Source organism: Electrophorus electricus, chromosome 5 (genome assembly GCF_013358815.1).
Source record: "Electrophorus electricus isolate fEleEle1 chromosome 5, fEleEle1.pri, whole genome shotgun sequence".
NCBI lineage: Eukaryota > Metazoa > Chordata > Actinopteri > Gymnotiformes > Gymnotidae > Electrophorus > Electrophorus electricus.
Window position 1 is genome coordinate 10,609,806 of NC_049539.1, and position 26,838 is coordinate 10,636,643.

At 40.9% G+C, this 26,838-nt stretch overlaps 2 protein-coding genes across 2 annotated transcripts; both read right to left on the minus strand.

The window, feature by feature from the left end:
* Positions 1-13: 13 nt before the first annotated feature.
* Positions 14-9,119, minus strand: pdk3a (pyruvate dehydrogenase kinase, isozyme 3a). The gene is made up of 11 exons (XM_035526699.1): positions 8,770-9,119; positions 7,072-7,213; positions 6,137-6,208; positions 5,425-5,609; positions 5,221-5,310; positions 5,045-5,122; positions 4,412-4,488; positions 3,938-4,039; positions 3,379-3,486; positions 3,114-3,227; positions 14-3,036 (listed from the first exon to the last, which is right to left on the minus strand). Exons 1-11 carry the CDS (start codon positions 8,870-8,872, stop codon positions 2,893-2,895), a joined length of 1,215 nt encoding a protein of 404 aa, XP_035382592.1. The 5' UTR covers positions 8,873-9,119; the 3' UTR covers positions 14-2,892.
* A 4,281-nt stretch (positions 9,120-13,400) lies between these two features.
* On the minus strand, positions 13,401-22,266 carry slc51a (solute carrier family 51 subunit alpha). The gene is made up of 8 exons (XM_027005388.2): positions 21,939-22,266; positions 16,149-16,300; positions 15,969-16,042; positions 15,242-15,400; positions 14,357-14,468; positions 14,016-14,162; positions 13,801-13,906; positions 13,401-13,654 (listed from the first exon to the last, which is right to left on the minus strand). Exons 1-8 carry the CDS (start codon positions 22,009-22,011, stop codon positions 13,452-13,454), a joined length of 1,026 nt encoding a protein of 341 aa, XP_026861189.1. The 5' UTR covers positions 22,012-22,266; the 3' UTR covers positions 13,401-13,451.
* Between the last annotated feature and the right edge of the window lie 4,572 nt (positions 22,267-26,838).

Consider the following 26,838-nt stretch of genomic DNA (forward strand, 5'->3'; position numbering starts at 1 on the left):
CATCACTCAGGAATGTGGGTGGGGTTTTTTTGTTTTATTGAATTTAGATTGGGATAAGAATGAACAGATCAACAACATCATTGCATTATGTGATTGGAGTAGGTGAACATCCACTGAAGACTGGAAATATTAGAAACGTCAGATTAGGACAGGACATTTCCAGCAGTACTAATACTCAACCACCAAACAGCTGCTATTCACCTATTGTACGGTGATGGAGAATATACACACTGGAACACAACAAGGTCATACTGGGTAAATCAGCGATGCCTGATTTTTATTTATTTTTTTTTTTTAAGCAGTCAAAACAGGAACAGTGTTGCTTCGAGAAGGACAGAACGATCTAGGGAGACTTTACAGCTCCATTACATGAGCAGCACTACACAAAACTGTACAAGTGATTGTGCAATGAAAACTATGCTGGGAAAACCAGCCCTGTGATGAACATATCGAAAAGCATTTCCATTTGGGTTGTGTACATTAAAATGGGTTAAGTTCATGCTGGTTTCATGTCATCTAATTCTTCATTATCTCCACTAATAGGAGATATTAAATTGCTCTGAAGAGCACATAGTTTTTTCTAAATGACTTACACTTCAACTCCAGTTGAATGAAAAGATCCACAAAACACTGTAAGGTCCATAATGATTCCTCATCTGGGACAACAGCAAACAAAACTAAAACAAGCTCTCACTGTCACAAACTAAAGACTTATTTCAGCACTAGTTGAGCTTAGAATGGTATCTGAATTATATCTCTACAACAAAATGAGATACAAGAACCACCATTTCATTTTGTACTGAGAACTCTCCGTAAAGAACAGCCTCACCAAAGACACAATAGTGGGCTACAATAAAGGAATGCTGCCACATTTGTAAGTGCATAATATTAGTTTTCACTCATTATTTGCAACATCAACTTTAGTTGCATGACTTATTTAAATTAGAATGTTAACCATTTTTACAAAGATTTGCAGTTTTCAATAAATATCAGCACATTTTCAAATCGTCTTTCAAAAACAAATTTTTCCTCAACAGATAAAAAAAACTGAATATTCATCTCAAATAAATGCACTTCCAAAATAACTCGAGGTCCTGAGAAAACTCTAAAATGTGCGCAGAGAATTGGAGGAAAAAATAAGGGAATTCCAGCAAGCCAATAATGAACTTTTAGCAAAATAAAAGTGATGTTCTGAGGCATAAAAAAAAGAGGAAAAAACCCTGTTACTATTTTAAAAGAAATTCCTCCGTAAGAACCAAACATCTATGATTGCATCGCTAGCCCACCGCCACAGGAACATCATTTGTGAAGACCTCCTTCTTTACAGCTCTGCACTGATCATACTGGCATGCTGGCAGTGGATGGAGGTGTAGGGGAAAGCTTCTGCTCCACTGCAGTTTTACAGCCAGAGGGTAACGGCCCTTCGTGCTGACTGTACGGATCTGTAAACATAACTTCCTGTTCCTATCACTTTGAACCGAGTGCTGTAAGATAAGACAGATTTGAGTTTCAGCAGGCCTTTCACCAGAAGGCTTTTATTTGCAAACTGAAAAAAAATAAAATAAAAGAATTGGAAGGTGGTGCTGTGTACACTTTGTTCTGCTGGCGCCTTCGTCAGTGTACGAAGTAACAGAAGGCGGAGAGTCAGAATGGGTTTGGGGGAAAAATACCCCCCCCTCCCCCAAGTAGATAAAAGGCGGGGGGGGGGGAAACAAAACACCTGTGTTTCTATTTAAAATGAACTCCTCCATAAGAACCAAACATCTATGATTGCATCGCTAGCTTACAACCACAGGAACACCACTTGTGAAGGCCTCCTCCACAGTTCTGCATTGATCAAACTGGCATGCTGGCCATGGATGGAGACATTGGTGGAGGGGTGGTGCTTCTGTTACACTTCAGCGGCTACTGATTCACAAAAAACTCAAAGAGGGTAACAAGATTTGTAAACATTAATGTTTCTATCATTTTAAACCGGCTGCTGTAAGATGAGGCTTTGATAACACATACACTCCGTTCTACTGCTCACTTTGTCCGGGTCATTGTCTTCATTAGTGTAAAAGAAAGCCAAGAGTCAGAATGGTTTTGGGAAAAAGAACCCTCCTAAAGGTAAATGGAGTCTGAAGGATTTCTAATGCCCTGAAAGGTCTCGGATATTTATAGAATTTTCTAAAAGTGGCAGTGGCATCTCTTTGTATAATTATTACACATTACTTGAAATTACAGCCAAATGCATATCAAACAAGTGGTTTATACTTGACATAGTGCTTAGAATTTTATAAATTCTTTATATGACATTTAATTCTATGTATAACATTTGGTTTTGCCTATTTGCTAAATTTTGCTTTTCAAAATTACTCATGTGCCTTACAAATAAAACACAACCAGGATTCCCTATTGTCAGATGGAACGGTTCTTGGTGATTGTTGTTAAGGAAACAGCAGACTTTATATTTCTCCCACCTGTGAATCTCCCAACGACAGTAAATGAAAAGTGCTTTGCCTCAGCCCTCTGAGACACCAGCAGCCTGGTTTCCCTGGCTCTTCAGAGGAAGCAAACAGGGGCCCAATTATGTGGCACTTTTCGAACCTGGGGCCCCATTCACTCGAGCACACACAGAACTCTCCCCTGCCTCCCACAGCCTCTCCGGACCACGCCACAAGGGGGCACTACAACCAATGTGTTATGCTGTACCGAGGAAGAAGGAGCAGAGGGTGCATTAAGACGCATGGCTCGTTTCGGCTCTGCTCAGGGAATGCTGACAAGCACAGAACACTTGGCATTGATGTGTTGTTGCCACAGCAACAGAAACTAGAGTAAAACTGAAGGAGGGGTGGGGTAGAGGGGCAGTAGGCCCGGTGCCAGGCAGTGGTGCGTGGGGAAGGGTGGCAATTATCTTTTCTCCTTGTACGTGGAGGCGTCCCGCGGCTCCTTGCTGGGGTTGCTCCAGTCGTCAGCCTCAGGCCCTCCTTGGTAGTGGCGCCAGGCTGACTTGTTAAACACTGGCAGGCGCTCAAATGACTCGCTGGAGAGAGCCTAAGGAGAGAAGAAGCCGTTACGAAGCTCGTCGCATGGCAAAGAGGACAGCCAGTGAAGACAGAAGCCAAGCCCACCTTCAGGTAGATGACCGCGTCTGTCCCTACACCTTCCATAGAGTAGAGCTTCAGGTCCCCCTGGAAGTAGCGTGCGTACAGTCTGGAGATGGGCAAGCCATGGCCAAACCCAGCCTGAGGAAGACAGGAAGAGGAATTATGAGGAACAGTAAGGTTAGTCTGAAAGGTTCTTTTCCTGCATGTGCAGAATTGTGGGGGGGGGGGGGGGGGCTTCAGGATCAGCACGTTGTTTTTATCATAGCTGGTTAATGTGCTTTTCCTTTACCAGGGGCACTCGTTTGGAGTCCAGGCTGGGGGTTGGTGCAGTGGAGTAGGTGTAGTTGAAGAGCCTGTCAATCTTCCTCAGAGGCACGCCTCCACCCCGGTCACTGATCTAAAGCAAGCAACACATACTTTGTACTTACAATACAATCCCAACACCATATATGCTCACCCTTCCTCTCCAGGTCCTCTGCACATGACAGTACACGGCACACCTGATACATGCATATGAAGTTTTAATGTATATACAAATGTACACCCCTATATACATACATACCTCGTGGGTGTAGTTTTTGTATGCTAATCGTATTGCCCATGTCCCTGTCTGTACCCATTGTCATAATATCTGCATTTTCTGTACTGTCTAGTTATTGTTTTTCTTCCTCTATGAACAGTCTTCAGAGTTGCCACAGTTCATTTCTCTATACTTTTGTACTTGCTACAAATGTGCTTTTATCAGATAAACCCTGGATCCGATCAGCTACGCTACGTAAATGTGCCTGTGTAAACCAAGTAATGATAATAGCACGTTACAGAGGGGACCCACTCAGATTGGGACTGACCTTTATGGACAGATCCTCCATCCCTAGGGTAACCTTTGCCTTAATAGGTGGAAGGTCATCTTTGTCATCTTCGTGGTGCTCAACAGTAGCTCGCATTGCATTCTGCACACGCAGACACACAGCCTGAAAAAAGCCTACGGGCCTATATGTGTAATACATCTGTGTTATGTTCAGGGTTGCACAGACCTATACATCACCATTGCCCATACTGTATCCTTACTCACAGAGAGTCTAGATTGCTGTTGCCGTTTATTAAGCTAGCTTTTCTACATGCCCAAGGTTTTTCAATGCATTAACTGTTAGAGATAATAATCAATATCAAGAAAAGAAAGTTCAGAGGAAAGACAGCATGTGTATTAATCATTGGCAGTATAAGTATGTAAGCATCTTGTAAATCATGTGCGACCAAGACTGATTTCTGTACCTAATGTCTTTCCAGAAACCAGTGGACATAAACAGGCTCAAACCTCTCACCTTGAACAGTTCAAACAGCATGTGGAACAGATGAGAGGGCACATAAACAGCTTGGATGGGTTTTTTAGGTGCCTTAGCTACAAAAGCAGAACATTTGCATCATTATTTTAACATCATCAGTTGAGACACATTCATTATTCATTTATTTTGCCATTGCTTATATAAGATGGGCAAATTGTAAGTTTAAAACTACATTTAAACTGTGTTTTTGAAAAAGCAAATCTGATACACAGTAACGTGCAACGAAGACTAGGGCTAAGCGATATAGCAATATTATTGTTTTTCTGAACATATACTGGGTAAAGTTAGTACTTCTTAAACACTGATTAAAGGCATGTTTCATAAAGTAAAATAATTTATATCATCAGTTATAAAAAGCCTGTAAACATCATGTGGCTTTAGGCTATAATCATGATTGTTTTTACTCAATAATTTTATTTTATAAGTTTATTTAGACATTTTTCATAGCTTTTTATTAAATGAGATTAAACTAATTTTATTCATATATTGTATCTGATCCCAGGAGTTAAACCTCAGAAAAACGAAACATCATGATACGAATCGTGCATCTTGATACATCACAATCTAATTTTTTTTTTTGCCATGTCGCCCAACACTGCGTGGATCATGTACCATTGAATTCCTCGATCTTCAGCTCTGGGGCAGCAGGATAGTACTGTTCACACAGCATCTTGGCTGTCTCATACGCATCTGAGAGTCAAAGGTTAAGATTCAGCTTGCGGAGAAGAAATGCATCCGCAAGAGAGAAATCAAAGAGGCGGAGCCGAAAGGCCAAAGTAGCATCTTACCGGTGACCACATCAGAGACACAGCACGCAGGATCGATACTGCCAATGTGTTTGGGGTGTGCCGGGTTTGTGTCATTGCCGAAGAGGAGTGCTGCAGTAAACAGTGACAACTTATTTATTTACTTATTTGTTGTTGTTGTTTTGTTTTTGTAATGAACACCTCAGGTTATGGACGTCCCAGGTTATGGACGTCCCAGGAACCTACTGTGCTGGTTGATGAGCATGCGGAAGGAGATGCGATTGGTGTAGAAACGGTCCAGGAAATACTGGATGTTGGAGCTGACAAACGGGTCGAAACCGAACTTCTCCTTGTACTCAATGACACCCTGGGCCATGGTGGGGACCACGTCATTGTGCCGGTTCCTGACCTCAATAAGGACCTCCAAGAAGCTACAAAAAAGCACAGCGAGCAAGCTGACGTCCAACAAGAAGGAGGAAATGAAACAAAAAGCGATAGCAAGACAAACGCTGACCCTAAATTTGCACCTCAACATTACATAATCTGTACAAAATCTGCTTCTTTAATGATTAATGAGGTATAACTGTATGCAAGTTTCCATGCCTACTGAATTAAAACAGTCTGCATACAGATGATCAGCTATCTAAAGATCTTTAGAAGACTAAATCCTCTGTCATGTTCAGTCAGACAGATCTACTATATTATGAATGTTTGCCCTCATAAGTGGGAGAATTGGTTCCATGAGGTTTTTTTTGTTACATGTGTAAGGGGTTTGCTTTGCTGTATCCTAGACTGCCTTCAACATTACAATCTTCTCCTGTGTTCACTCCATCCATAGGTCACCTTCCTGTAACTCAATGCCTAAGCAGACAGGAGGCAAACGCACTGGACCCTGGCACCTGAAAACAAAAATAAAGTGAAAATACAATCAAGGTACAGAAAAAAAAATTGCACTCACTCGTTCAGGGCATGTGGGTCATCTGGGCTCTTGTTTTCATAGTCGAGTAACTCCCAAAAGCTCTGCATGTACCTAAGGACGTTTTTTTTAAATGATTAAAAAACAGCAAAACCACAGCTGGGAGGTTAGTTTGAAAGCTACAGTATGATGCTGAAGACTACAATATATAAATGAGTTCTTTTACAAATCACTACATCTTTGATTTGTGTGCTGTGAGGACCGTGACCAGTCTCTGACGCTCCAGGTGAGTTTTCTGCAGGTGTTTGGAACAATGCCAGTGTTCACACCATCCAAGAAAGTAATTTTGGTCAGAATAAAGCATAACAATATTCAACCATTTACCCCTCATCTGGTAATCTATAATAATATAGATGTACTTATATGTACTTGTTTAAATAAAAATATATACTACATGTTTATAATAATAAGCATAAATATGTATATGCTTGGATTTTTATTTCTACTATTTTACAGTATGTAACTGATATTCTACTATTCCACATTCTTGATTACATTTTCTAACATCATTGGGTTGTTTTTTTTAGTATGCTATATTTTCAAACATGTTTTTTGCATACACAGTGATTTCAGCAGTCAAGCAATATTTTATCCTTTACTTTTGATGACATGCAATCTGATTTTGATGGAAAAAAATGGGTTTTATCCGTTATATTTGGTAACTGGTGTTGTTCTCATGTGAATTCTTCGACAGACTTAGAGATTTATTTAGTCAAATGAGATTGAAATAATATATGAACATATTTTTGTCTAGGATAGTGTTCATGTACTGAGGAAGCTTGTTTGTAACCGAAACCAAACAAAAACAGTTTCATTACACTTGAAACTGTCCACTTCATTAAACAGTTTATGTAGCAAGAATCTGCTCTCTGTAACTGTGTACAGTTATTTGCCATTGTTCTCTGGGTACCACTCACCATTTCTGCACAAGTTTGACCGAGGGCTGGCTTACCAGCCTGTCAGGCAAGAGGTTCACCTCGCGCATGGTGTTGGCCAGCCGCACCGGCAGCTCCTTCCTCAGGAACATGTACGAGGTCTTCTCACACGCATTGTCCCGGCCTGGGAAGCACACGCACACGAGGGGGCACACACGAAGGGGCACATGGGTGGAAAGACAAAGGAAATGAAGGAAGCTTGTTTGTCTGCCACAACTTTACTGCTGACTCATCCCCACTGGTGTTTAGCTGGGGGGGGTGAGTCATCAGAATCTATGGCTCAGGTCCTTCCCCCATCACCCCAAAAGGAAACAACTGTGTGATAAGCGCATGTGTTCACACACCAACTAGATCCCTATTAAAATGCATGACAAGGTAGGCAACTCATAACGCACACATCAATTATACAGCTGTGACAGAAGAGTGAACTAGTCCAAGAACTAAACAATCACCCGTGTCACGTTACTCATATATGGCTGAATTCCCAGACAAATCATCATTTACACAGTAACACAATCCAACAGTAGGTTCAGTCGGTGTCTGACAGATTATGATACATTAATTATTTTAGATTGCATAATGTACTGAACTGTTCTTAAACAAGAAGAAAAGAAGATGGAGACCATGTAAACATTTCAGTTTTGCTCAAGGAACAAGATGACAACATGATTGTCATAAACATTTAGAAGTCTTATGATTTAGGCCTCTGAGTAGAACTGAAGCCCTCTGTTTTTTACCCATCAATGAAAATAGATCAGTTTGTTTTGGTCCCTGCGCATCGAAGTGCTTCGTTTCACACAGCAAGCTCTCCAACAGGCCACAGAAAGGGAAAGTGACAGGGAGTGAAGTCTGCCCTCCACACACAGGCTCAAACTGCAATTTTACAAGAACCCGGGGTAGTATTAATAAGATATGACGAAATCTATTAGCCATCTAGTCAGACTGATTCAGCAGAAAACGTACTCTTTGTATATCTGTTACCGGGCAAGCTTAGAAACAACACACACACACACACACCAAAAAAAAAAAAAAAAAAAAAAAAAAAAAAAAAAAAAAAAAAAAAAAAAAAAAAAAATATCCATGCTCGTTTAACCGGTAAGAGCAAAAGGCAGGCCAGTGAACAACGACTAAAACACTAAAAAAAACAAACAAACACCAGCACAGCAACCAGAAGAGGCATGTAAGGACATCCAGCCTAGCAGACTCTGATCAAGCAGCGGGGAAATGCAAGCAGTGTTTTAGTGAAGCACCTGTACGCCGACAAACATCGTATACGTGACTTGAAGCAAATATTTGATATGCTAAATGGTCAGCCTCCTGGTCCAAGTTCTGCAAGGCGAGTTTAAGAACCCCGATGTCTGGCGTCAAGATTTTTTAGGCAAAATTCTTCTGTTATGTCTCATTTATCCCTCTGCATCAGTCTGCGACACTTCCAAAAGACCGACGCAACAGCATTACTTCGATACCAGCATGAGCCTCCGTTCGCAAATATTTAATGTCGCCAGTCCGTGAATAGCTGCATGCACACTCTCTTGGGAATGGAGCATTAGCGGAGTACTGGCAACCATAGGCTAACAATTCCAAAGTCCTCCAGGATAGGACGTCATTAGCTAGCAGGCTAATGCTATAATTCATAACCTGTAGTTAGCAAGCATCCTTTGTCCGGCCAAAGCAACTTACCAAATTCCAGAAACTGCTTGATCGACAGTGGAGACGGCGAAAATCTGGAGTAGTACTCTATCTTTGATGAAACGTCCTTAAACAGAAATGCCGACAATCTCATGGTGAGACTAGTGTCAATCTAGCTAGCTAGACGCAGTTTTCACTGAGGTTTTCTGAAAAGCCAGCTAGCTACTGCAATAAAGCAGTACAATGGCATACGCAACGCCTCTCCAGAAACATGACAGTACATTAGTTAATAAGAGACATTCTGGCCATGTTTCTCCGTCGCTGATATGGGGGACGAGTACATTAAGTGCAGTTAAAGTTGCTCTTTGACGGCCACTGTCAAAAACACTTATATTTGAATATCAGCCTCACAACCGCACTCGCCTTTCGCGTGAGCAAAGCTGATTGGCTGACTGCGCGTCTGCGAACCCCGGAAATTGGGAAGTGTGCTTTGACATTGGTTAACTTTTACATATCGCAAGTTTTTTTTAATCGATGTCACGCTAGGTTGAAATTCACAGGACAGAACTTACAGCACATCTTTACACTACCAAATTCGTCTATATTCCCCCGTAAATTGCGCTTCTTCGGAAAGAAAATAGTCTTGATATTCTCTGACAATGTGTCCTTATAGAAATCACAGTTAAATATGTGTATATATGGGTGTTATGTTCTGCAGAACGTCTTTAGTCTGCTGTTCAGGCTGACTGCAACCGACCAGCTTTCTGTCCAGTCTGTTCTCTCCACGAGCAACGAGAGCAAATCAAGGGACCAATGTCAGTCGTAGTCAGAGATGCTCTAGTTCATTAGCGGCAAGAGGAAGGTATTTGTAGGGGTGTGGTGTGTGTGTGTGTGTGTGTGTGTGTGTGTGTGTGTGAGAGAGAGAGAGAGAGAGAGAGAGAGAGGAAGTCATAGGGGTGATCAGGGCAGCTGGTTAGGACCAGCTGGAGATTAGCCAACTGCTACCGATTATTTTAAGTTCTACAGATACATGGGAAATCTTGTCCTAAGACATGAAGTAAGACTCCGAGGTCAGAGCGAGTAGAAAGAACGTAGAGTGCATCATCAGATTAGGGCATGGTCAGCCCTTGCTTGAGACCAACACAATCTTCTTCATCATTAGGCTAACAAAGTGATTTTGTACTAAAAAAAAAAGAATTAGTAAGTCTGGAAGGTTTATGGAAGGTTTTGGTTGGCACACACGCCTTCACAAAAGCTGATCGTACATAAACCAAACAACCACAACCTCTTACACATACAACTGTAGCAAGCCATCGTTCACAGCCAGGCCAAGAAGGACGCCTACAGAAGAGGAGATAGAGCCCTGTGCAAACAGAGCAAGAACTCACTGATGTTACAGTATATAGCTGAAAAACAGGTTTTCAGCAAATGACCCTGCATCTGTATGGTGGGGCCTCTAAGACATCACAAACTAGAGGACCACTGAGGCAAACAAAGACCGGGCTGATGACCTTAATGTCCCCTACTGTAGGTTTGAAAGGGAAAAATTCACACCCCTTACCCACTCCAGTTCAATGTTAATGGACCCATTCACACCTCACACTACCCCTGACATTGCGTTGAATGTATTTGAAGAGGATGTGCCCTGGCTCTTCCACAGAGAGAATACCAGGAAAGCACCAGGTCCAGATGGCATCTCCCCAAGCTGCAACCTGTGCTGACCAACTGGTTCAGTCTTCACACACATATACAGCAGATTAAAATGCTTCAAAAGCTCTGCCATTATCCCATTATCCCAATCCCCAAAAAACCCTCCATTACATGTCTGGATGGCTACAGGCCTGTTGCTATGACGTCTGTGGTCATGAAGGCTTTTGAACGCCTGGTCCGCCTAAAGAACATCATAGCACACCTGTTGGACCCCCTCGTTTGCCTACTGGGCAAACAGATCAGTGGATGACACAGTTAACATGGGACTGCACCACATTCTACAACACCTTGACTGTCCAGGGACATGTGCAAAGATCCTGTTTGTGAACCTCAGCTTTCAAAACCGTCATTCCAGAAATCTTCTATTCCAAACTCTCAAAGCTCACTGTATCCCCCATCATCTGTTAGTGGGTCACCAGCTTCCTGACAGGCAGGAAACAGCAGGTGAGGCCAGTCACTTCCAATATCCAGACATTCAGCACTGGCGCTCTCCAGGAATGTGTCCTCTACCCACTACTCTTCTCGCTCTACACAAACAACTGCACCTGTAAGCACCCAACTATTAACCCTGATTCTGGTTCTTATGTAATAATATGGAATGTGCACCAAAGTAGCCACTTTTAATAATAATAATAATAAATTTTATTTGTATAGCACTTTCTTAAGCACTGTTTTATAGAGAATAGAATGCATAGAATAATAAAGCTTATTGCATCCTGAGATCACCTCAGGAAGGTAGAAAAAGAAAATATGATTTAAAAAATGCAGTGAAAAATTAAGATACATTAAAGGACTGAATAATTTAAAATAAACATAATTTAAACTATTAATTTATGAATTAAGATGATTGAAGATGCAGTTTAAAACTGCATTTTTGCCCAAGTAAATAAAAGTTATTCTACATTTAAAACCAAACTGCACAGTTAAAAAGTGAGGATGAGGATATCAGTGTGAAGGGAAAAGCAAACCAGCAGCAGATGGAGCCAGAGCTCACTGTCCTTTATCTTATTTTGAGCAGATCTATGGGGAAAACTCAATCTGCAGCCAATTTCTATAGAAAAGAAAAGACAAACTAACATTGCATTTTGATTTTAGTTTTGACACTTGTTATGCATTTCAGGAAGAAATAGCAAACCCAAACTGAAGTTTTTTTCTCTCCATTATTAGCTTTTTCACTTTAATTATGACCATGAACTACCACAGTGATTCTGAACATGAAACTTTTTTGAAACGCCATTTTAATTTTCTTTTTATATTTGTCCCAAATTACTCCTGTTTATATAGAAAATTAAATAGCAAATGTGCACATTTAATTTCGGTTTCCATTTTGGTAGTTTGTACACATATGGAAAATAAAAAAAAATAAATAAAAAAAAAAGGGTTTTTTTTCTAATTACTATATCTTTTTTGGCTGGATTTCCCTCCCATAGACCAATGGTGATTTGATAAATTAAAACTACCTGCCAATATTAAAGTACCCTGAGCAATATTGTGTAGAGATAAACAAATCATAAGCTGAAGTTGCATAAGGATTCTGAGCTCAGGTCATACCCACATTCCCATGTTAAATAAATCCTTTAAAACCCATCAGTCATCCATCTATTTGACATCTTGTCAGGTTTTTTTTAAATAAGGCCTTCAAAATCCCTTTGGAATTTCAGTTTGTTTTTTTTCAATTTACCAGCTTTTAAATAATTTCTCTCTCTCTGCTAATGCTCAGATTGCCATGCTGGCAGGTAGGTTTGAGGTATTAATGTAGGTCAGACGAAAACAAGGTGTTCCTTAGGGTGGAAGACCCATTCTCTCTTGGGTGTCTCTCATTTGTCTGGCCTGAGTTGATCATGTCTTCAAATCCCTTTGAAATGTCATCGTTCCTTTACTAGATTGTGTAGTAGGGTACCAGTGTCCCACATCACCAGTGCATTGAATGGGTAAGAACTTTCAAACTGCTAGGAGTTTGAATCTCATTCGATTAAACATGGAATACATGTTATGTACATGCTGAAGAAAGTACAACCCAGGATTTATTACCTTAGCATGGCTAGGAGTTCACACTCCCTACAATGGTTCTACATATTTTCAGAGAAGGAATGAGGCAACTCAGGAAGTTTAAATGAGACCTGCAAGATGCAATCAGCCCCATCTCAGGTATGAAAGTAGACTAATAATTTGGCACTCACCACACCAGATCAGCTTGTAGGACAGCAGGCCTCTAGGAAGTGAGGCATTCGCTCAAACTCCTTTGGAGAATTCCATCTGTTTCAAGTGCCATACTGGTGACACTGGTGTATGAAGTGCTATGGGCTGTATAGCAGTGTGAAAGCAAGCTTGCATGGTTCTCTAGTTTATTTCCTTTCCTGTGTCCTTCATGTATATAGTCATGTGTCAGTCTGTTTGGTATGTTGCATGTGCACACACCAAGAGAAATTCCTCATATGTACAATACATCTGAATTTGACTTGTATTAAAAGTAGGACATATACAGTGCATTGTTACAGCATTTATTTAGATTGTGCTTATGTTTAATGGAATTGACTGTCAAACTTACTTTTGTACTCCTTCAGAGGAAACAATCCTTCCAGAAAGAAAACATGCTAGAAGGTTGAGTTGATAACTAATCCTGAATTTATTTGTTAGACAATGCAAAATGGTTTTAAATGAATATTGCATAAAAATCATATGAAAAAGGCTTTGATTTTGTGCAATGTATAAAAACTACAGGCAATATTTGCAGAACACACTGAATAAATTGTAAAACATTTGACATTTTGCAACATTCTAACAGGCACACTGCATATTTACCGAGTACACAGTCAGAGAGTTGCCCTTTCCACTCCAACAAAGAAAATACAGGAACATTAAAGATGATGTCAGATGTCAGAAACTCTCACAGATATATAGAGATATTATATTACACACACACACACACACACACACACACACACACACACACACACACACACACACACACACACACACACACCAGTGTACAAGCATAAAAAGGAATGAATATGTTTCTTCTTTTACACTGTGACTTTTGGCTCCGAAAATAATTCACCCAGCATTTGCTCCTTCACACAGTTTACTGGGCCGTCAGAGGAGATGACCATCTTTTGCTCCTTATTGACGTCATCGTCGGGTATGGGCTCATACTGCCGCCGGTACAGCAGCCGAGTCACAAGCGTGATGATGAACATCTCCAGGATCAAAAGCTGCTGACTCATCACTGCAAAAACGGACAGAGGAAGCTCTTGAGGGGCAGGTGAGGCCTTCGCATCACACATCCCACTTGCTATTTGCCGCCTGTGCTTATGGGTTAAAACAACCCCATGGAATGTACTGCCTAGGTGAAGCAGGGTCAAGAGCACTCACAGTAACCCCGAGCCTGGGAGGAGTAGGGTGGGGCGCAGGCAATGGTTCCATTCATGGCCAAAATATTAATGATGGCAGACTGCAGCTGACTGAATATGAGGACCAGCTTGCGAGGGACACACCAGGGATATCATGAAATGAAAACACAGAGGGCATCAACAACACAGCGCCAGGGAATGGCACAGTCTTGTGAGCATGGTGTGCTGCGTACTCACTTGGTACATGGCATACTTGGGTATGATCTTTAGACTGCGTAAAGTGTTCCGCACATGCATGAACATAATGGACACGGGCCAGAGAGCGATGATGGTCAGGACCCCGACGAAAGGGTTTATCCAGATAGAAGCCCCAGTGATCTGCATCTGCAGCACAGGGACAGGCTCAGCATATTCTGTCCATCAGTTTCATTCATATTTATAGAATCTTTTCATTCCACAAGAATTATGTATATAGTCTCCATTTTAAGAGCGTTTTAATCTAGCCAGAGTTTAATCCATATAATCTATCCCAAATTGGAGGACATGGACCTGTGGTATTAAAATGGGCCTCTGCTTACATCAGCAACATCAAAGTTCCCATTGGTCCACAGGATGATGGACAAGATGGTAAAGACGATCTTCAGGATAGCAAATTGGAAGGCACCCAATTTCAACATGAAGAGTGACCGCCTAGGAAAACAAAGCAGGGGGAGCACAAAAAGAATTACAAGCCGACGCACCCAATATTGGCAAAATATGCTTCAGCAGCCACTGTTTAACTATTAAAACATTCGCAAACACGTGTATAGTATTAGCCAGAGCATAACGAGCCTATTGTTCCGCCTGTTAGCGAAGGTTTGCAAAAATAGTCAAGACTCGTTGAAATAGAACCACAATACCATCTGCTGGACAAAATGTTGGTTTCTTTAGAGAACACTTGTGCAATATTTACAGAGATGCCCATTTTCAAAAGGCAATAAGCTAAAAACCATTTCAGGTGCAATAGCCCGAGGTGCTGTTCCGGGTGACCGCACTAACGAGCACGAAAGAAGAACCACTTTCACCCAGGATAAAAGCACTTACAGAGGGTATTTGGCCATATTTACAAACAGAGCCTTTTATGTCTTGCCAATGATTGACTTCTTGCTTGCTGTTGCTAGTTAATCTGAACATTCACCTACATCTACGAGCTTCAGTGCCACGCGGATTTTAAAAATCAAAATACGGCTCTATAATCAATGCAGCTTTAAAGTGCCCCACACGTGGGCCCTGGCCCAGCTGGTCGATTTCCAGGACTAATCAGACAAAACACGCTCACATTAGAGAGGCTCTGATGGTGGGTCTACTCCATCATAGCACAGAAGCCATCCAAATACCTAAATGGAGTGCCATCAACTGCAATGATGTCTTATCTACCATTACTACTGCTCCTGGTGCTCCCCTTCTGTGCGTGGGTGGTTTACCGTGTGATGGGCACCATGGGCAGGCAGGGGCAGCAGCAGCAGCAGGGCCCTGTGCTGATCTTAAACGTCTTCTTCGCTGAGCGCCTCAGGAACGCTTCGTCACCACCACATTCCTCAATCATCAGGATCAGGAATTTAAACACCACAATTGCAAAGTACCTGGGAAAACGGAAACGGAATGCAAGTGTGTGTGTGTGCGGGCGCGCATATGTAGGGCTGGTCTTCCACTGGCAGTCATAGCAAAAAGATTCAAGAAGATTCCCGCGTATGAATAAGTAACCATTTAACTGAGATTAAAAGCAAGGTCTGATGTTCAGTAAAAGAGGCAGGAAGCTTTTTGCTAATATTAGAAAAAATGCAACACAGATTACAGGATCCATACAAATCTTTAGCATTATTATTAATAATAAACAATAACTACAATCAATGCGTTTTATTTCAATAACATCTTGTAAAATCAATTATAAGCTTGTTTTACATTTCATACATTTATTAATCTTAATTATAAACCTATTCAAATCTTAAAACTAACTCAAAGGTGTGGGCACCTGAGGAGGGATTAGAGAGTCAAGTGTATTGTGATTCCATATTCCGTGACAAAGGAGGGCCAAGCAAGACAGCTTTCCAATACTCGAGCCTAAATGTAAAAAGCCTGCAATCTCATGGACCCTAAAAGATATTACAGAGGTGATATGCTTAGAATAATAACTTACAAACTTTAACTTACGTGGCTGAAGTCATATCTGTGCACATTGTGGCTTTTGGAATCCACATGCCTAAACAGGACATTGTACCAATTACCTGGTAAAGACAAACAAAAACACAAGTGTCAAACCACTCAACAGTAGTGTGGAAATGGCTCTTTCCAATTGTAATGCATTATTGTAGTTCTCAAAGAGTGCCTCACTGGTGCTGCTCCATTCACCCAGATGATGGCGCTCTTCTTACTGGAGGGTACTTTCCAGTAGATGTAGATACATTCTTCGATGTAAACCAACATTGAAACTACAGCCATGAATGTCAGGGCAGTATACAGGATGATCCCAAAAACATCAAGCTCTAGGTAGAAGAAATACCCAATTTTAACCTCATGCCCCCACATATGCTGGTAAATAAATGGTTTAATTAAAGAAAACAGAAAAATAGGAGTGATAAAACATTTTACTTAAGTGACTCTTGTATATGGATGATACATAAAACCAGTACAAAAGAAAGCATGCACCATACATGAAAATTTAGGCTGTATATTGTAATCAGTTCAAAATGGCTAAATGTGTGACATATTAAGAGCACTAATGAGCCACATATTGTAATGCTTGGCAAGGCACATTCAACCTCCTGGGTATTGGGAAATACTCAGGAAATGATCAAGGACTCTGAGGAATCCTCCCAATACCACCGATACGCCTACACGCAGTACGGAGATACTGCAGCCCAACGCTTACTAACTCCCTTAAGGCTGGCCTGCCAGTTCCAGCAATTCTTTATGTGTGAGCAGGCACATCTAGCAAGACATTTTTATAAAAATTAGCTTTAATTATTTTTCTGCTCATAATAGTTTAACATCCTTACCAATCAATCATTTTACTCAGAAAGCAATCTAGATGTATAGATGGTGTTCTACCTTATAAACCAAACACCCCCAGATTACACAAGCATGGACCCAGTCATACTACACATCAGGACAATGAAGACATCTCCACAATGCCTTCTGTGTTTTCTTCCTATAGTCAGTTAAAGCTTGTCAGTCATCAAGAGATTAATGACTGTGCTCTGTCAATTTTTGCAACATTTGTGCGAACGGTTGTAGACAAGATGGTGCTGTAGAACAAAAGAGCAGAAGCACTTTTAGATTATACTCAGGGCAAAGGGCCACTAATAATAATAAAAGTTTACTTATATAGCACCTTTCATACATTTAAAATGCAGTTTGGTATGTACAAAAGCACTGTACACACCAAAACAACTCAATCAGAAACAGTAAATCAGTAAAATTAGTATAATAGATCCTTTAAATAAAATAAATCAAAAATAATTTTAAATGAATAAAATAAAAGATGCATTTAATGCTGTTCTTTAAGCATTTGTAAACTACGTTTATCAATGCAGTGTCCAACAAAACATTTTCCACCTGGTCCAGTGGAGCAGGGTTTTACTGGCCCCTTGTATATTTCTGTGCATTTTACTTGCCATAATTATATTACAATATATATTAAATACATTTTATAAAGTATAGTTGGGTCAGCTTTTTGTGGGCATGCCCTGGAGCTTCTGTGACAAGTAGGCCAGGGGAGTGGAGATAAAGGCCATAAAGACACCATTAGTGCGGCCAGCACCAGTATGAGGGCCTTAAGCACATGGCACACACTTAAGTGAGCACAGATAGTCGAGCTTTGGCTTTACAGAAGGGGAAGGAGTGGAGGACCTTGCTCTAGTTCAGGCTCTGCTGTCCAGTTTATTCTCTGCCAGAAAACCAAAAGCAAACACAGTTAAGCGAGAGCTCTCATGAGGGGAGGCAGAGGCATAAGGGGGAATGGGTGAGATGAGAAGACTGAAAGGTCAAAGGATTCATGAGCGAGGCAGGAGATCAGGAGAGGCAGAGGCAGGGGGAGAGGAAAAGGCAGAGGAAGGGGGCAAGATAGAGGGAGAGGCAGGATCATGAGGATAGAGAGAGTCAACTCTGTCTGATGGCTGAGGCGCTTAACACACTGGCTAGCAGCCAGAGACATCTGGACCGCATGTGGTCTGGAGTAGAGCAGGGAAAACGAGAGGAGGAGAGAAAAAGTACAAGGAGATATTTGTGTTCCAACCATTAAGCAGAAGCTCATTTGCTATAATCACTCGTCCCCCACTGTAAGGCTGGGTCATTGATCAATACATCATTTTATATGTATGTCAGTGTATGAGAATGTGCCTTTACACACTACAAGATATTTGAATGCACATGTGTATGTGTATACATGATGTCAAATGTGACACGAGAGACTGAGAAACATTTAACAGTGAGCATTTCAGAAAGACTATCGGTTTATTAGATTAACACACACACAGTTGGTGTATAAAGTTTGCTTCAGTTTGTACTGGAGCTTCAAGGCCAATGTAGCTAACAAATAATGAACATCTAACCCTAACCATACAATTTAATATAATCTCAAACCTTGTTGAGTTACTAAGTAGTCTCATACAGTTCTTTTATGAGGTTTCTGGCCCTGTATACGTATTATCCACAGACTGTTGCTGTGTTCCAAACCCAGGCTGCAGCCGAGGTAGAACTGACCTATGAAGACTTGAAGACTCATTCTTAGCACCATATTGGCTAAACAAACAGAACAGTCCAATGAGGCTGCATGGTGAGTTGAAATGCAAGGAAAGCTGTTGAAATGCAGGGATCAATGTTGATCCCTAGAAGTGCAAAACACATAAGCTCTATAACAGAAAACAAATAGGTGCAAAAAGCAATACCCTACAAGAACTCGAGTTTCAGTTACTTATCATAGGTGCAGGATCAGTGGTCATTTAAATAAATATTCCACAAATAGTTGGGTCTTCAGTCTGCATTTGAAGACTGCGAGGAACGCTGCTGTCCAGACAGCCAGTGGAAGTTCATTCCACCATCTAGGAGCCAGCACAGAAAATAGTCTCGATGCTCGTCTTCCATGAGACTTGAAGCATGGTGTTTCAAGCTGAACCTTACTTGAGGTTCGAAGTACTCGAGATACAGGTCGGGCTTTGACCAATGACATCATGTATGGTTTTACTCCCCCCGCCCCCAAATGCATACAAAAATTAATAAATGTGATTTTAGTGCTTTGGACAACAAGGCTTTACACACTTTCAAACAACACTCCTGTGCTCATTGTGCTGTCAAGATCTTTTGCATGTAAAGGGTCTGTCGATGGAACACTCCAGGAACTGGAGGGAGTGCCCTTCCTGCATAGCATGTGAGAAAGCCATGAAATGCATCCTTACTTTCATAACCTTGTCCCTTGTGGGCATAGCATTAAAAACTCCGGATTTTTAAAAAAAATGTCACGGCTATAACAACAGTATAGGTCACCAAACAAACATTTTCAAACCACCAACATTCTTACACCCCTCCACCCCCAAATTCTGAAACCTGCTGGCAATAGAAGGATGCTGCTGTTTGTTAGAGTGTTTGCCGTGTTCTGGGATTCATGCCATTTCCTCTTTGTGGTCAGAAATTAAGTACATCCCCTTTGGTGTTGTCACGTACTGTTAAAAAGTTGGCTTTCTGTTTTAGCTCTTTATGTGCATCAGTATGATGCATGTAAAAAAAAAAAATTTCAAGGATGTGACACCGCTAACACTATATTTAAGAGGAGGTGTATTACCCAAGCAACCACTGAAATGCAGTACCTCCTCAACATTTTATCTTGTTGTGCAGCCATTTCTGACCCCACCTGCAAGGTCTATTTAAACAGTGTACACCTTCCTATTTGATGTGTAATGTCCCAATGCTGCCTGTTAAAATACCCACACATGTGTAGTCGAAAGAACTAAAATCACATGGGCTATTTTTGCATGGATAGCGGTGTCAGGTACTACGACTTTGGTCAAAGAGTGCATTTCAGCTTCTTTTTTTTTTCACCTAAATGCACATGGACAACAGATAAACTCTTTGGTTTTGTTACAGTTTATTGTGGGCCTAAGAATAAAAATGTAAGTTATTTGTAGAAGTGTAGAACTGGTTTGGGCTTGGATTTTTTGTTGTTGTTGTTACTCTTAGGTCCACACCTGTAAATAGTGAGAGATTGACAGAGTTGTTGGCAATATCTAATGGCCAAACCAAATGTAATGCCCAGTTCATGTTGGCTGAGGTTAAAAGAGAACATTGAAAGTTTGGACTTGGAGCTACAGTGACGTGACAATATTATGCTACTGGAACAGGAAAGTATCCCAGCTTAAAAGACCATAAAAGGACATCTTTCACTGTACCAGGCCTTCTGAAAAATTGGGATGGAACAATGATGGGCCACAAAGCACACAGCATCAGGCCTACTCTGAGAATATGTGGTGCCAAATCAGTGTCGCTCTCATGTCTGCAATGATGCATGTTAAACTCAAGAAATATTAATTAAGAGTTATTTTTACTCAAGAATTCTTGGCTTATACTAAAATAACTGCAGCCTGAAAAGCATCTGTTCACTAGAAAGATGACAAAAAGACCAGAGCGCTCATGAAGCATCGTGTAGACACAAATGTCCTTTTTGTTTTGAATGGAGAAAAGAATGCAATAAAGAGAAAGCATTGATTCTGGCATAGTAGCTATGGTGTTCAGTCTCATGCTTTTTACGTACCTCCTACAAAGCCAGCTTTCATTTATATGTGAAGCCACAATTACAAAAATAGGGTAGTAGTACAGTGACATGGAGAGTCAAACAACAGCAGCCTTTATGAAGCAAAATGTAAAAACACAACCATGTTAAATGAAAACATTACAGAAATCAAAATTTAAAAAATGCTGTATTATAAACAAACAAAAGCTCACATGAAGTGGCATGTTGCATTTGAGATTGCTCACAGCGAAAGGGCTTAGGGGCTCAGCATTTTCCATCTGAATGTGTGAAGACTGAATCATCAGCAAGGCCTTTACTGTAATTAACCTCTTACTATGAATTACCACAAAGCTTACTTTCAAAGCTTTCTTTAAAACTACCTTTGAACTTAGAGCTTGAGATGCCAGACTCTCCATTTTCTCAGTTTTCCATCAGCTTGTGTGCTCGTTTTGATACTTTAACATAAAAGCTAAATGTGTGAAGAGGCACTTCTATTGAGTAACTTCAAATGCAATATTTTTGAGAATATTTTGCATTGCAATATATGCATTTTAATTGCAGTTTTGTTGGGTCATTAATATTTAGTGCTGTGACCTTTCAATGCATAATGGTGTAATGTCCTCTTTTCCCTTATTCTGGCCTTACACCAAATGACTTCTCAAAGATTTCATTGTCAATGATAAATTTCCCCTGTTGGGGTAAAATCATGACACTCCTGTTATGTTGATCGTTTGGTGAAAGGTGGTACGATTTACAATTATGACTGAGTACTACACGAGCAGTTAGGAATTAAGGGCCTTGCTCAGGGGACCAACAGTTGCAACATGGCAGGTGTGGGGCTTGAACTAGCAAACTTCCAATTACAAGGCAAGTACCTTAGCCACTGTGCTACAACTACATTGTCCACAATCAATAGGTGAGCCCTTTTCAGCATCAAAGCAAGTACAGGGAGGTCTTTGGCAAGTAGCTGAGACATGGAGGAAACTCCAGGGAGGCCTTGGATGTTGTGGTTCTTTTCTTTTGGGGGGGGGGGGGGATTTTTTTCCAGAACAAACCAATTTTTCTTCTACATTTTCAACAGGTGTATAATGGAAAATGATCTCAAAAGGAATCTAGTTGCAAATAGTGACCCTTCAAGATCCCCAGTTTTAGCAAAATCATAGTCTGTGACTACATTGTTTTTAGATGTGAGAGGTTTTCAGACCTTAGTCTTTGTTTCCTAAATGCTGTTATGATTTAGCTCTTGGAAATCTATTGGAACAGTTCATTCATCTTCGAAAGACCTAAATTAACCCTGCTGTATTGCTTATTCAATACGTTTTATTTATTAAATTACAAGTTCGTTAAATTTAGTTTAGTTACATTCGCTGTTTAGATGGTGAAAGACGCTGTAAACTTACGTAAAATGATGTCTATAGCCAGGGGTGGTGGTTGTCTGCAGCTTGGATCAATGGTTTGATTGAGTAGATCCATCCTCAGTCGTGGTCTACTTGCAAGAAACTGTCTTTTTGAACGGCGACGCACTGAGATGAAGCAAGTTGCGCTGTGCTCAACATTCACCTCTGGGAATAGCAAACGAACGAAACCTAATCTTCTTTACCAGTTCTACTGATGGACACGCCCCTGACTTCAGATATGTGTTCTGACAAAACTCAGTAAGGTGTATTTCTTCGTGCTGGAACAACTGCAAACTCCCATGACCAAAACCATTTAGCACCCAGCAGTTGCTGAGGCTTTGGTTACAGTAACTCAAGTCCGAAACCCGGGGACACTCTTTATCACATGCCCGTACGCCCCCACTAAGAAGCAGCATGTGGTGAAAATGAAAGCTTCTTGCTCTTTTACTCGTTTTAACACCCGTCTTTAAACTTAATCACCCCCGTGAAAAAGAACGACACTTCATGGTATGGATATTTCGAGTAATAGTATAGAGGATTTTTGTGCTCTACACGGTACTCGAAGTGCCGCACCTTCAGTGGGTCGGTTATTAAAAACATTTAATTTTGTAACTAACCTTTATGTAGGTTAGTCCATGACTAACTTCGGAGTTGCACAAAAAAAGTCAGCATATTATCCTCATTCAACCTTTCTGCTTTTTGACCGTTAGGACAAACCAAACTTGTTTTGTTTATAAGCACTGCAAGGAAACGATTTTCATTAAGTGCCACGGAATTTAATTGTAGACACTTGCGACTCGTTTATAGTTTAGAACCTTAGAACATGTTTGCTTTTTCCTGCCAGGACAACGGCAGAACCCCTGTTGAAACGACATTTTATGTCATACGTATTATTAGGACTTTACATTTTTAATAACTAATTATAATTATGTATACGCCCCTTCTAATTACTGAGTTAAAGTATTTAATCCACACCTATTGCTTACAGGTATACAACACCAAGCACAACCTTATACAAACATTGGCAGGTGAATCGAAGCTGTAACTTAAAACATGGCACAGTCACAGAACGCCACCAAGCAGTTCGAGAAAATTCTGCACTGCTAGATTTGCCCCGATTGAGAGATTGGTAACATAACTTTAAAGTCTGCTAAATGACAGTCTACCAAAGGAAGAATACTTTGCACTAAGAAATGTAAACAAAAAAAGAGTGACATTATTAAGCCATCTGATAAGGGTGGAGCTGTGGTCATTTGGAGAAAAGACCTCTACAAGAAGGAAGCAATTGTGCAGCTTCTTGATACTAGTTTTTGTAGACAGTACACCTCTGACATCACTCTACAGTTATAATCCTCCATTCAGTCCACTATTAGTCATACCATATCAGCAGGATGCATTCCTGATTTCACACAAAATCTTATTGTAGATAATCCTTGATGTAGCTGTTTCTGTCTTCTCCCTAAAATTCGAAAGGACAATAATCCTGGAGGTCCTATTGTATCTGCTTGTTCCTGCCCAACAGAAATAATATCCCACATTCTGGATGCCATTTTTAAACCAATTGTTCAGTCCTTACCTACATATGTGAAAGACTTCAGACTTGCTACAAATCCTTGAACGCCTGAAAGAACAAATGCAACCTGCCAACTCTTTGCTTTTTTCAACAGACATTAAAAGTTTTACACAGTCATCCCTGATGAAGATGGTTTGAGAGCTTTAAAATATTTTCTTGATGCAAGACCTGAGAAGAACATTCCCACTGATATTCCCTTAAGACTGCTAACTTGTCTTAACTCTGAAAATGGAACCATCTTATTCAAACCTCTTTTTTTTTTTGAGTAATATACTGGACCTGCACCCTTACAATTTCTGACATACATTGATGACGTGCATGTAGCAATACTAAGAATATTAGAAGACCTCCAACTGTTCATTTCTTCATCACTCAAGAGAGTGAACGCACTCACCTATAAAACAATATGCTGTTAAGACTGCAAGATTTCCCTTGGTGCTGACTTATCATCCTACAAATAAACCAGTGGCTGGTATGCATAAACACTTCAGAATCCTTCAGGATGAAGCAGAGACCACATCCCTTTTTAAGGATCCTCCACTAATCTCCTACAGACAAGTCAAAAACATCAAAGACATGCTTGTCAAGAGTGAGATAAATGATCATTCACATAATCGCTGGAATTTTAGAACCCCATGGAATGAATGTCATGATTTAAACATATACTTTTTCATATATAAACTGGCTCCTCCTACCACTAATTCAGAAGCACTTTGCTAGCAAAGATGATGGAGGACCTCTGTCTGAAAAGGTCTGTTTCTCGACTTTTCTACAACTTTGAATCTCACTCTCTCCATATATATATATACACACACACACACACACACACACACACACACACACACACACACACACACACACACAGGACATTTTGGACAGTGGTCAGATCAGTTATGTAGATCAGCTACATAACATTAATGTATACTGTAATAATGTATAATGTATACTTACTGTCCTGGAATCTGTTTGTTTGTATATATTTACATTTACATTTACTGCATTTAGCAGACACTCTTACCCAGAGTGACTTACAAAAGTGCTTTGTCATTTACTCATATAATACATCCTAGCCAGTGCAATAGGTTAGAGTACTGAGTACTAGAGTACTAGAATACTGTAGAAATACAGGGATCACTGCTGATGCCTAAAAGTGCAAAATAGAGTTTGTTAGACAACATCAGTGTAATAAACAATACCCTACAATAAGTACTATTTTAGTCAGTCAATATAGGAGCAGGGTCTGTTGTCATTTAAATATTCCACGAATAGTTGGGTCTTCAGTCTGTGTTTGAAAACTGCAAGGGACTCTGTTGTCCAGATAGCGAGTATAAGTTCATTCCACCATCTGGGACCCAGGACTGAAAATAGTCTCGATGCTTGTCTTCCATGAGAACTGAAGCACAGTATTTCAAGCCGAGCCATACTTGAGGTTCGAAGCACTCGAGGTACAGATCGGGCTTTGACCATTGACCTCATGTATGAAGGGGCTGGTTCATTTTTGGCTTTGTATGCAAGCATCAAGGCTTTAAATCTAATGCGTGCAGCTACTGGAAGCCAATGAAGGGAGCGCAGCAGCAGAGTAACGTGTGAACTTCAGAAGAATGAAGACTAGTCGTGCTGCTGCATTCTGGACAAGTTGTAGAGGTTTGATGGCTCTTAGAGGAAGACCAGCAAGTAGTGAGTTGCAGTAGTCTAGCTCTGAGATCACAAGAGACTGCACAAGCACCTGGGTAGCTTCCTGCGAGAAAAAGGGCCGAATCCTTCGTATGTTACAAAGGAGAAATCTGCAAGACTGGGTTAGATTTGTAACATGAGTTGAGAACGACAACTGGTTGTCCAAAGTTATGGCCAGGCTACGGGCAGCTTCGGATGGTGATACCAGGGAGTTCTCGAAGAAAACTGTGAGGTCATGGTAAGGGTTGGGATAACCTGGGATGTACAGAAGCTCATTTTTACTGGGGTTAAGCTTCAAGTCGTGGGCTGTCATACATGAGGCAACGTCAATCAAGCATGCTGAGATACGTCTGGAGACATGCGTGTCAGAGGCTGGAAAAGAAAGGTAGGAGAAATCATGAGAAGATATTACATCACCAATAGAACGAGTGCACAAAGAGAAGAGAATGGTGCCCAATACTGAGCCCTATGGAACACTAGTGGAGAGTCTACATGGTTTGGATGTGGATCCCATCCATGTCACCTGATAGGACCATCCCTCCAGATAGGATTGAAACCATTTCCATGTAGAGCCAGTCACACCAAGCCTGGAGAGAACAGAGAGAAGAATGTTGTGGTTTACTGTGTCAAAGGCTGCCGAAAGGTCTAGAAGAATCAAAACAGATGTCAGCAGCATGACGTTTCTCTGTCACTGCTATGAGGGCTGTTTCTGTAGAATGTGCCGGTTTGTAGCCAGACTGATTGGGATCATGCATGTATGAGGAAAAGAGACAATTGATTGTAAATTGCTCATTCAAGAGCTTTTGAGAGGAAAGAGAGAAGTGACATCGGTCTGTATTTGGTAATGTTGGAGCCATCGAGTGTGGCCTTCTTGAGGATTGGTACCACCCTGGCAGTTTGGAATGCAGTTGGCATGTATCCAGAAGATAAGGAGTTGTTGATGATGACAGATGAAAGAAAGCAGATCTCTTGAAATTGTCTGGAACAGAGAGGAAGGAATTGGATCCAGCGGACATGTAGTCGGATTGCTGGAAGTCAGCAGTTGAAGAATTTCGTCTGAGGAGAGAGGGGGAAAAGGGTCAGAGTAGGACGTTGGGGAATGTACACTGGTTGGAAGAGAAGGAACAGAAGAGAAGGACTGGCGGAGTCAGAGCTGGAGTAAGAGATGAGGAAGGAGGGGGAGGGGGAGGATTAAGGAGAGATTTAAAAAATAGTGAAGAGCATGCTTGGATCAGATGCTGATGATTTGAATTTTCCTCTGTAGTAGGATGACATTGTAGATGTTACTTCCAGTGAGAACTTGGAAAGGAGTGACTTGTATGAGCTGAGGTCTAATATATGTATTATATTATATTATATTACATTACATTAGAGATGGCACAGTACCAGTTTTTCTGAACTGATCCAATACCGATATCTTGCATTGCACAAGAAAGCACATTCTAGTGGGTGCTGGTTGTTTGGGCATTTAGCCAACCGTGGGTTTATGCAGATGGTGGTAAATCGGCCATCTTGGGGATACAGGAGTAGCTCTCCATCTTTGACACTGAAGGCAGTTATGCTGATGTAGTATGACAGCTTCCCTACCCCTTAGGATCCAGTATCTGCACCTAGTCTCACCAAGATATCTGGACCAGAATGATGTAACTTCTCATC

What these genes read in the sequence shown, in the direction of transcription:
- slc51a (XM_027005388.2), bottom strand. Translation starts at nt 22,011, where the DNA reads ATGGATCTACTCAATCAAACCATTGATCCAAGCTGCAGACAACCACCA. An exon ending in CCCATGGTGCCCATCACACG is followed by an intron (nt 14,469 to 15,241) that starts GTAAACCACCCA and finishes TTGTTTTCCTAG; the next exon opens with GCGGTCACTCTTCATGTTGA. An exon ending in CCAAGTATGCCATGTACCAA is followed by an intron (nt 13,907 to 14,015) that starts GTGAGTACGCAG and finishes GTCCCTCGCAAG; the next exon opens with CTGGTCCTCATATTCAGTCA.
- pdk3a (XM_035526699.1), bottom strand. Translation starts at nt 8,872, where the DNA reads ATGAGATTGTCGGCATTTCTGTTTAAGGACGTTTCATCAAAGATAGAG. An exon ending in GACCCACATGCCCTGAACGA is followed by an intron (nt 5,610 to 6,136) that starts GTGAGTGCAATT and finishes GCTTTTTTGTAG; the next exon opens with CTTCTTGGAGGTCCTTATTG. An exon ending in TGGAGGATCTGTCCATAAAG is followed by an intron (nt 3,487 to 3,937) that starts GTCAGTCCCAAT and finishes TGCTTGCTTTAG; the next exon opens with ATCAGTGACCGGGGTGGAGG.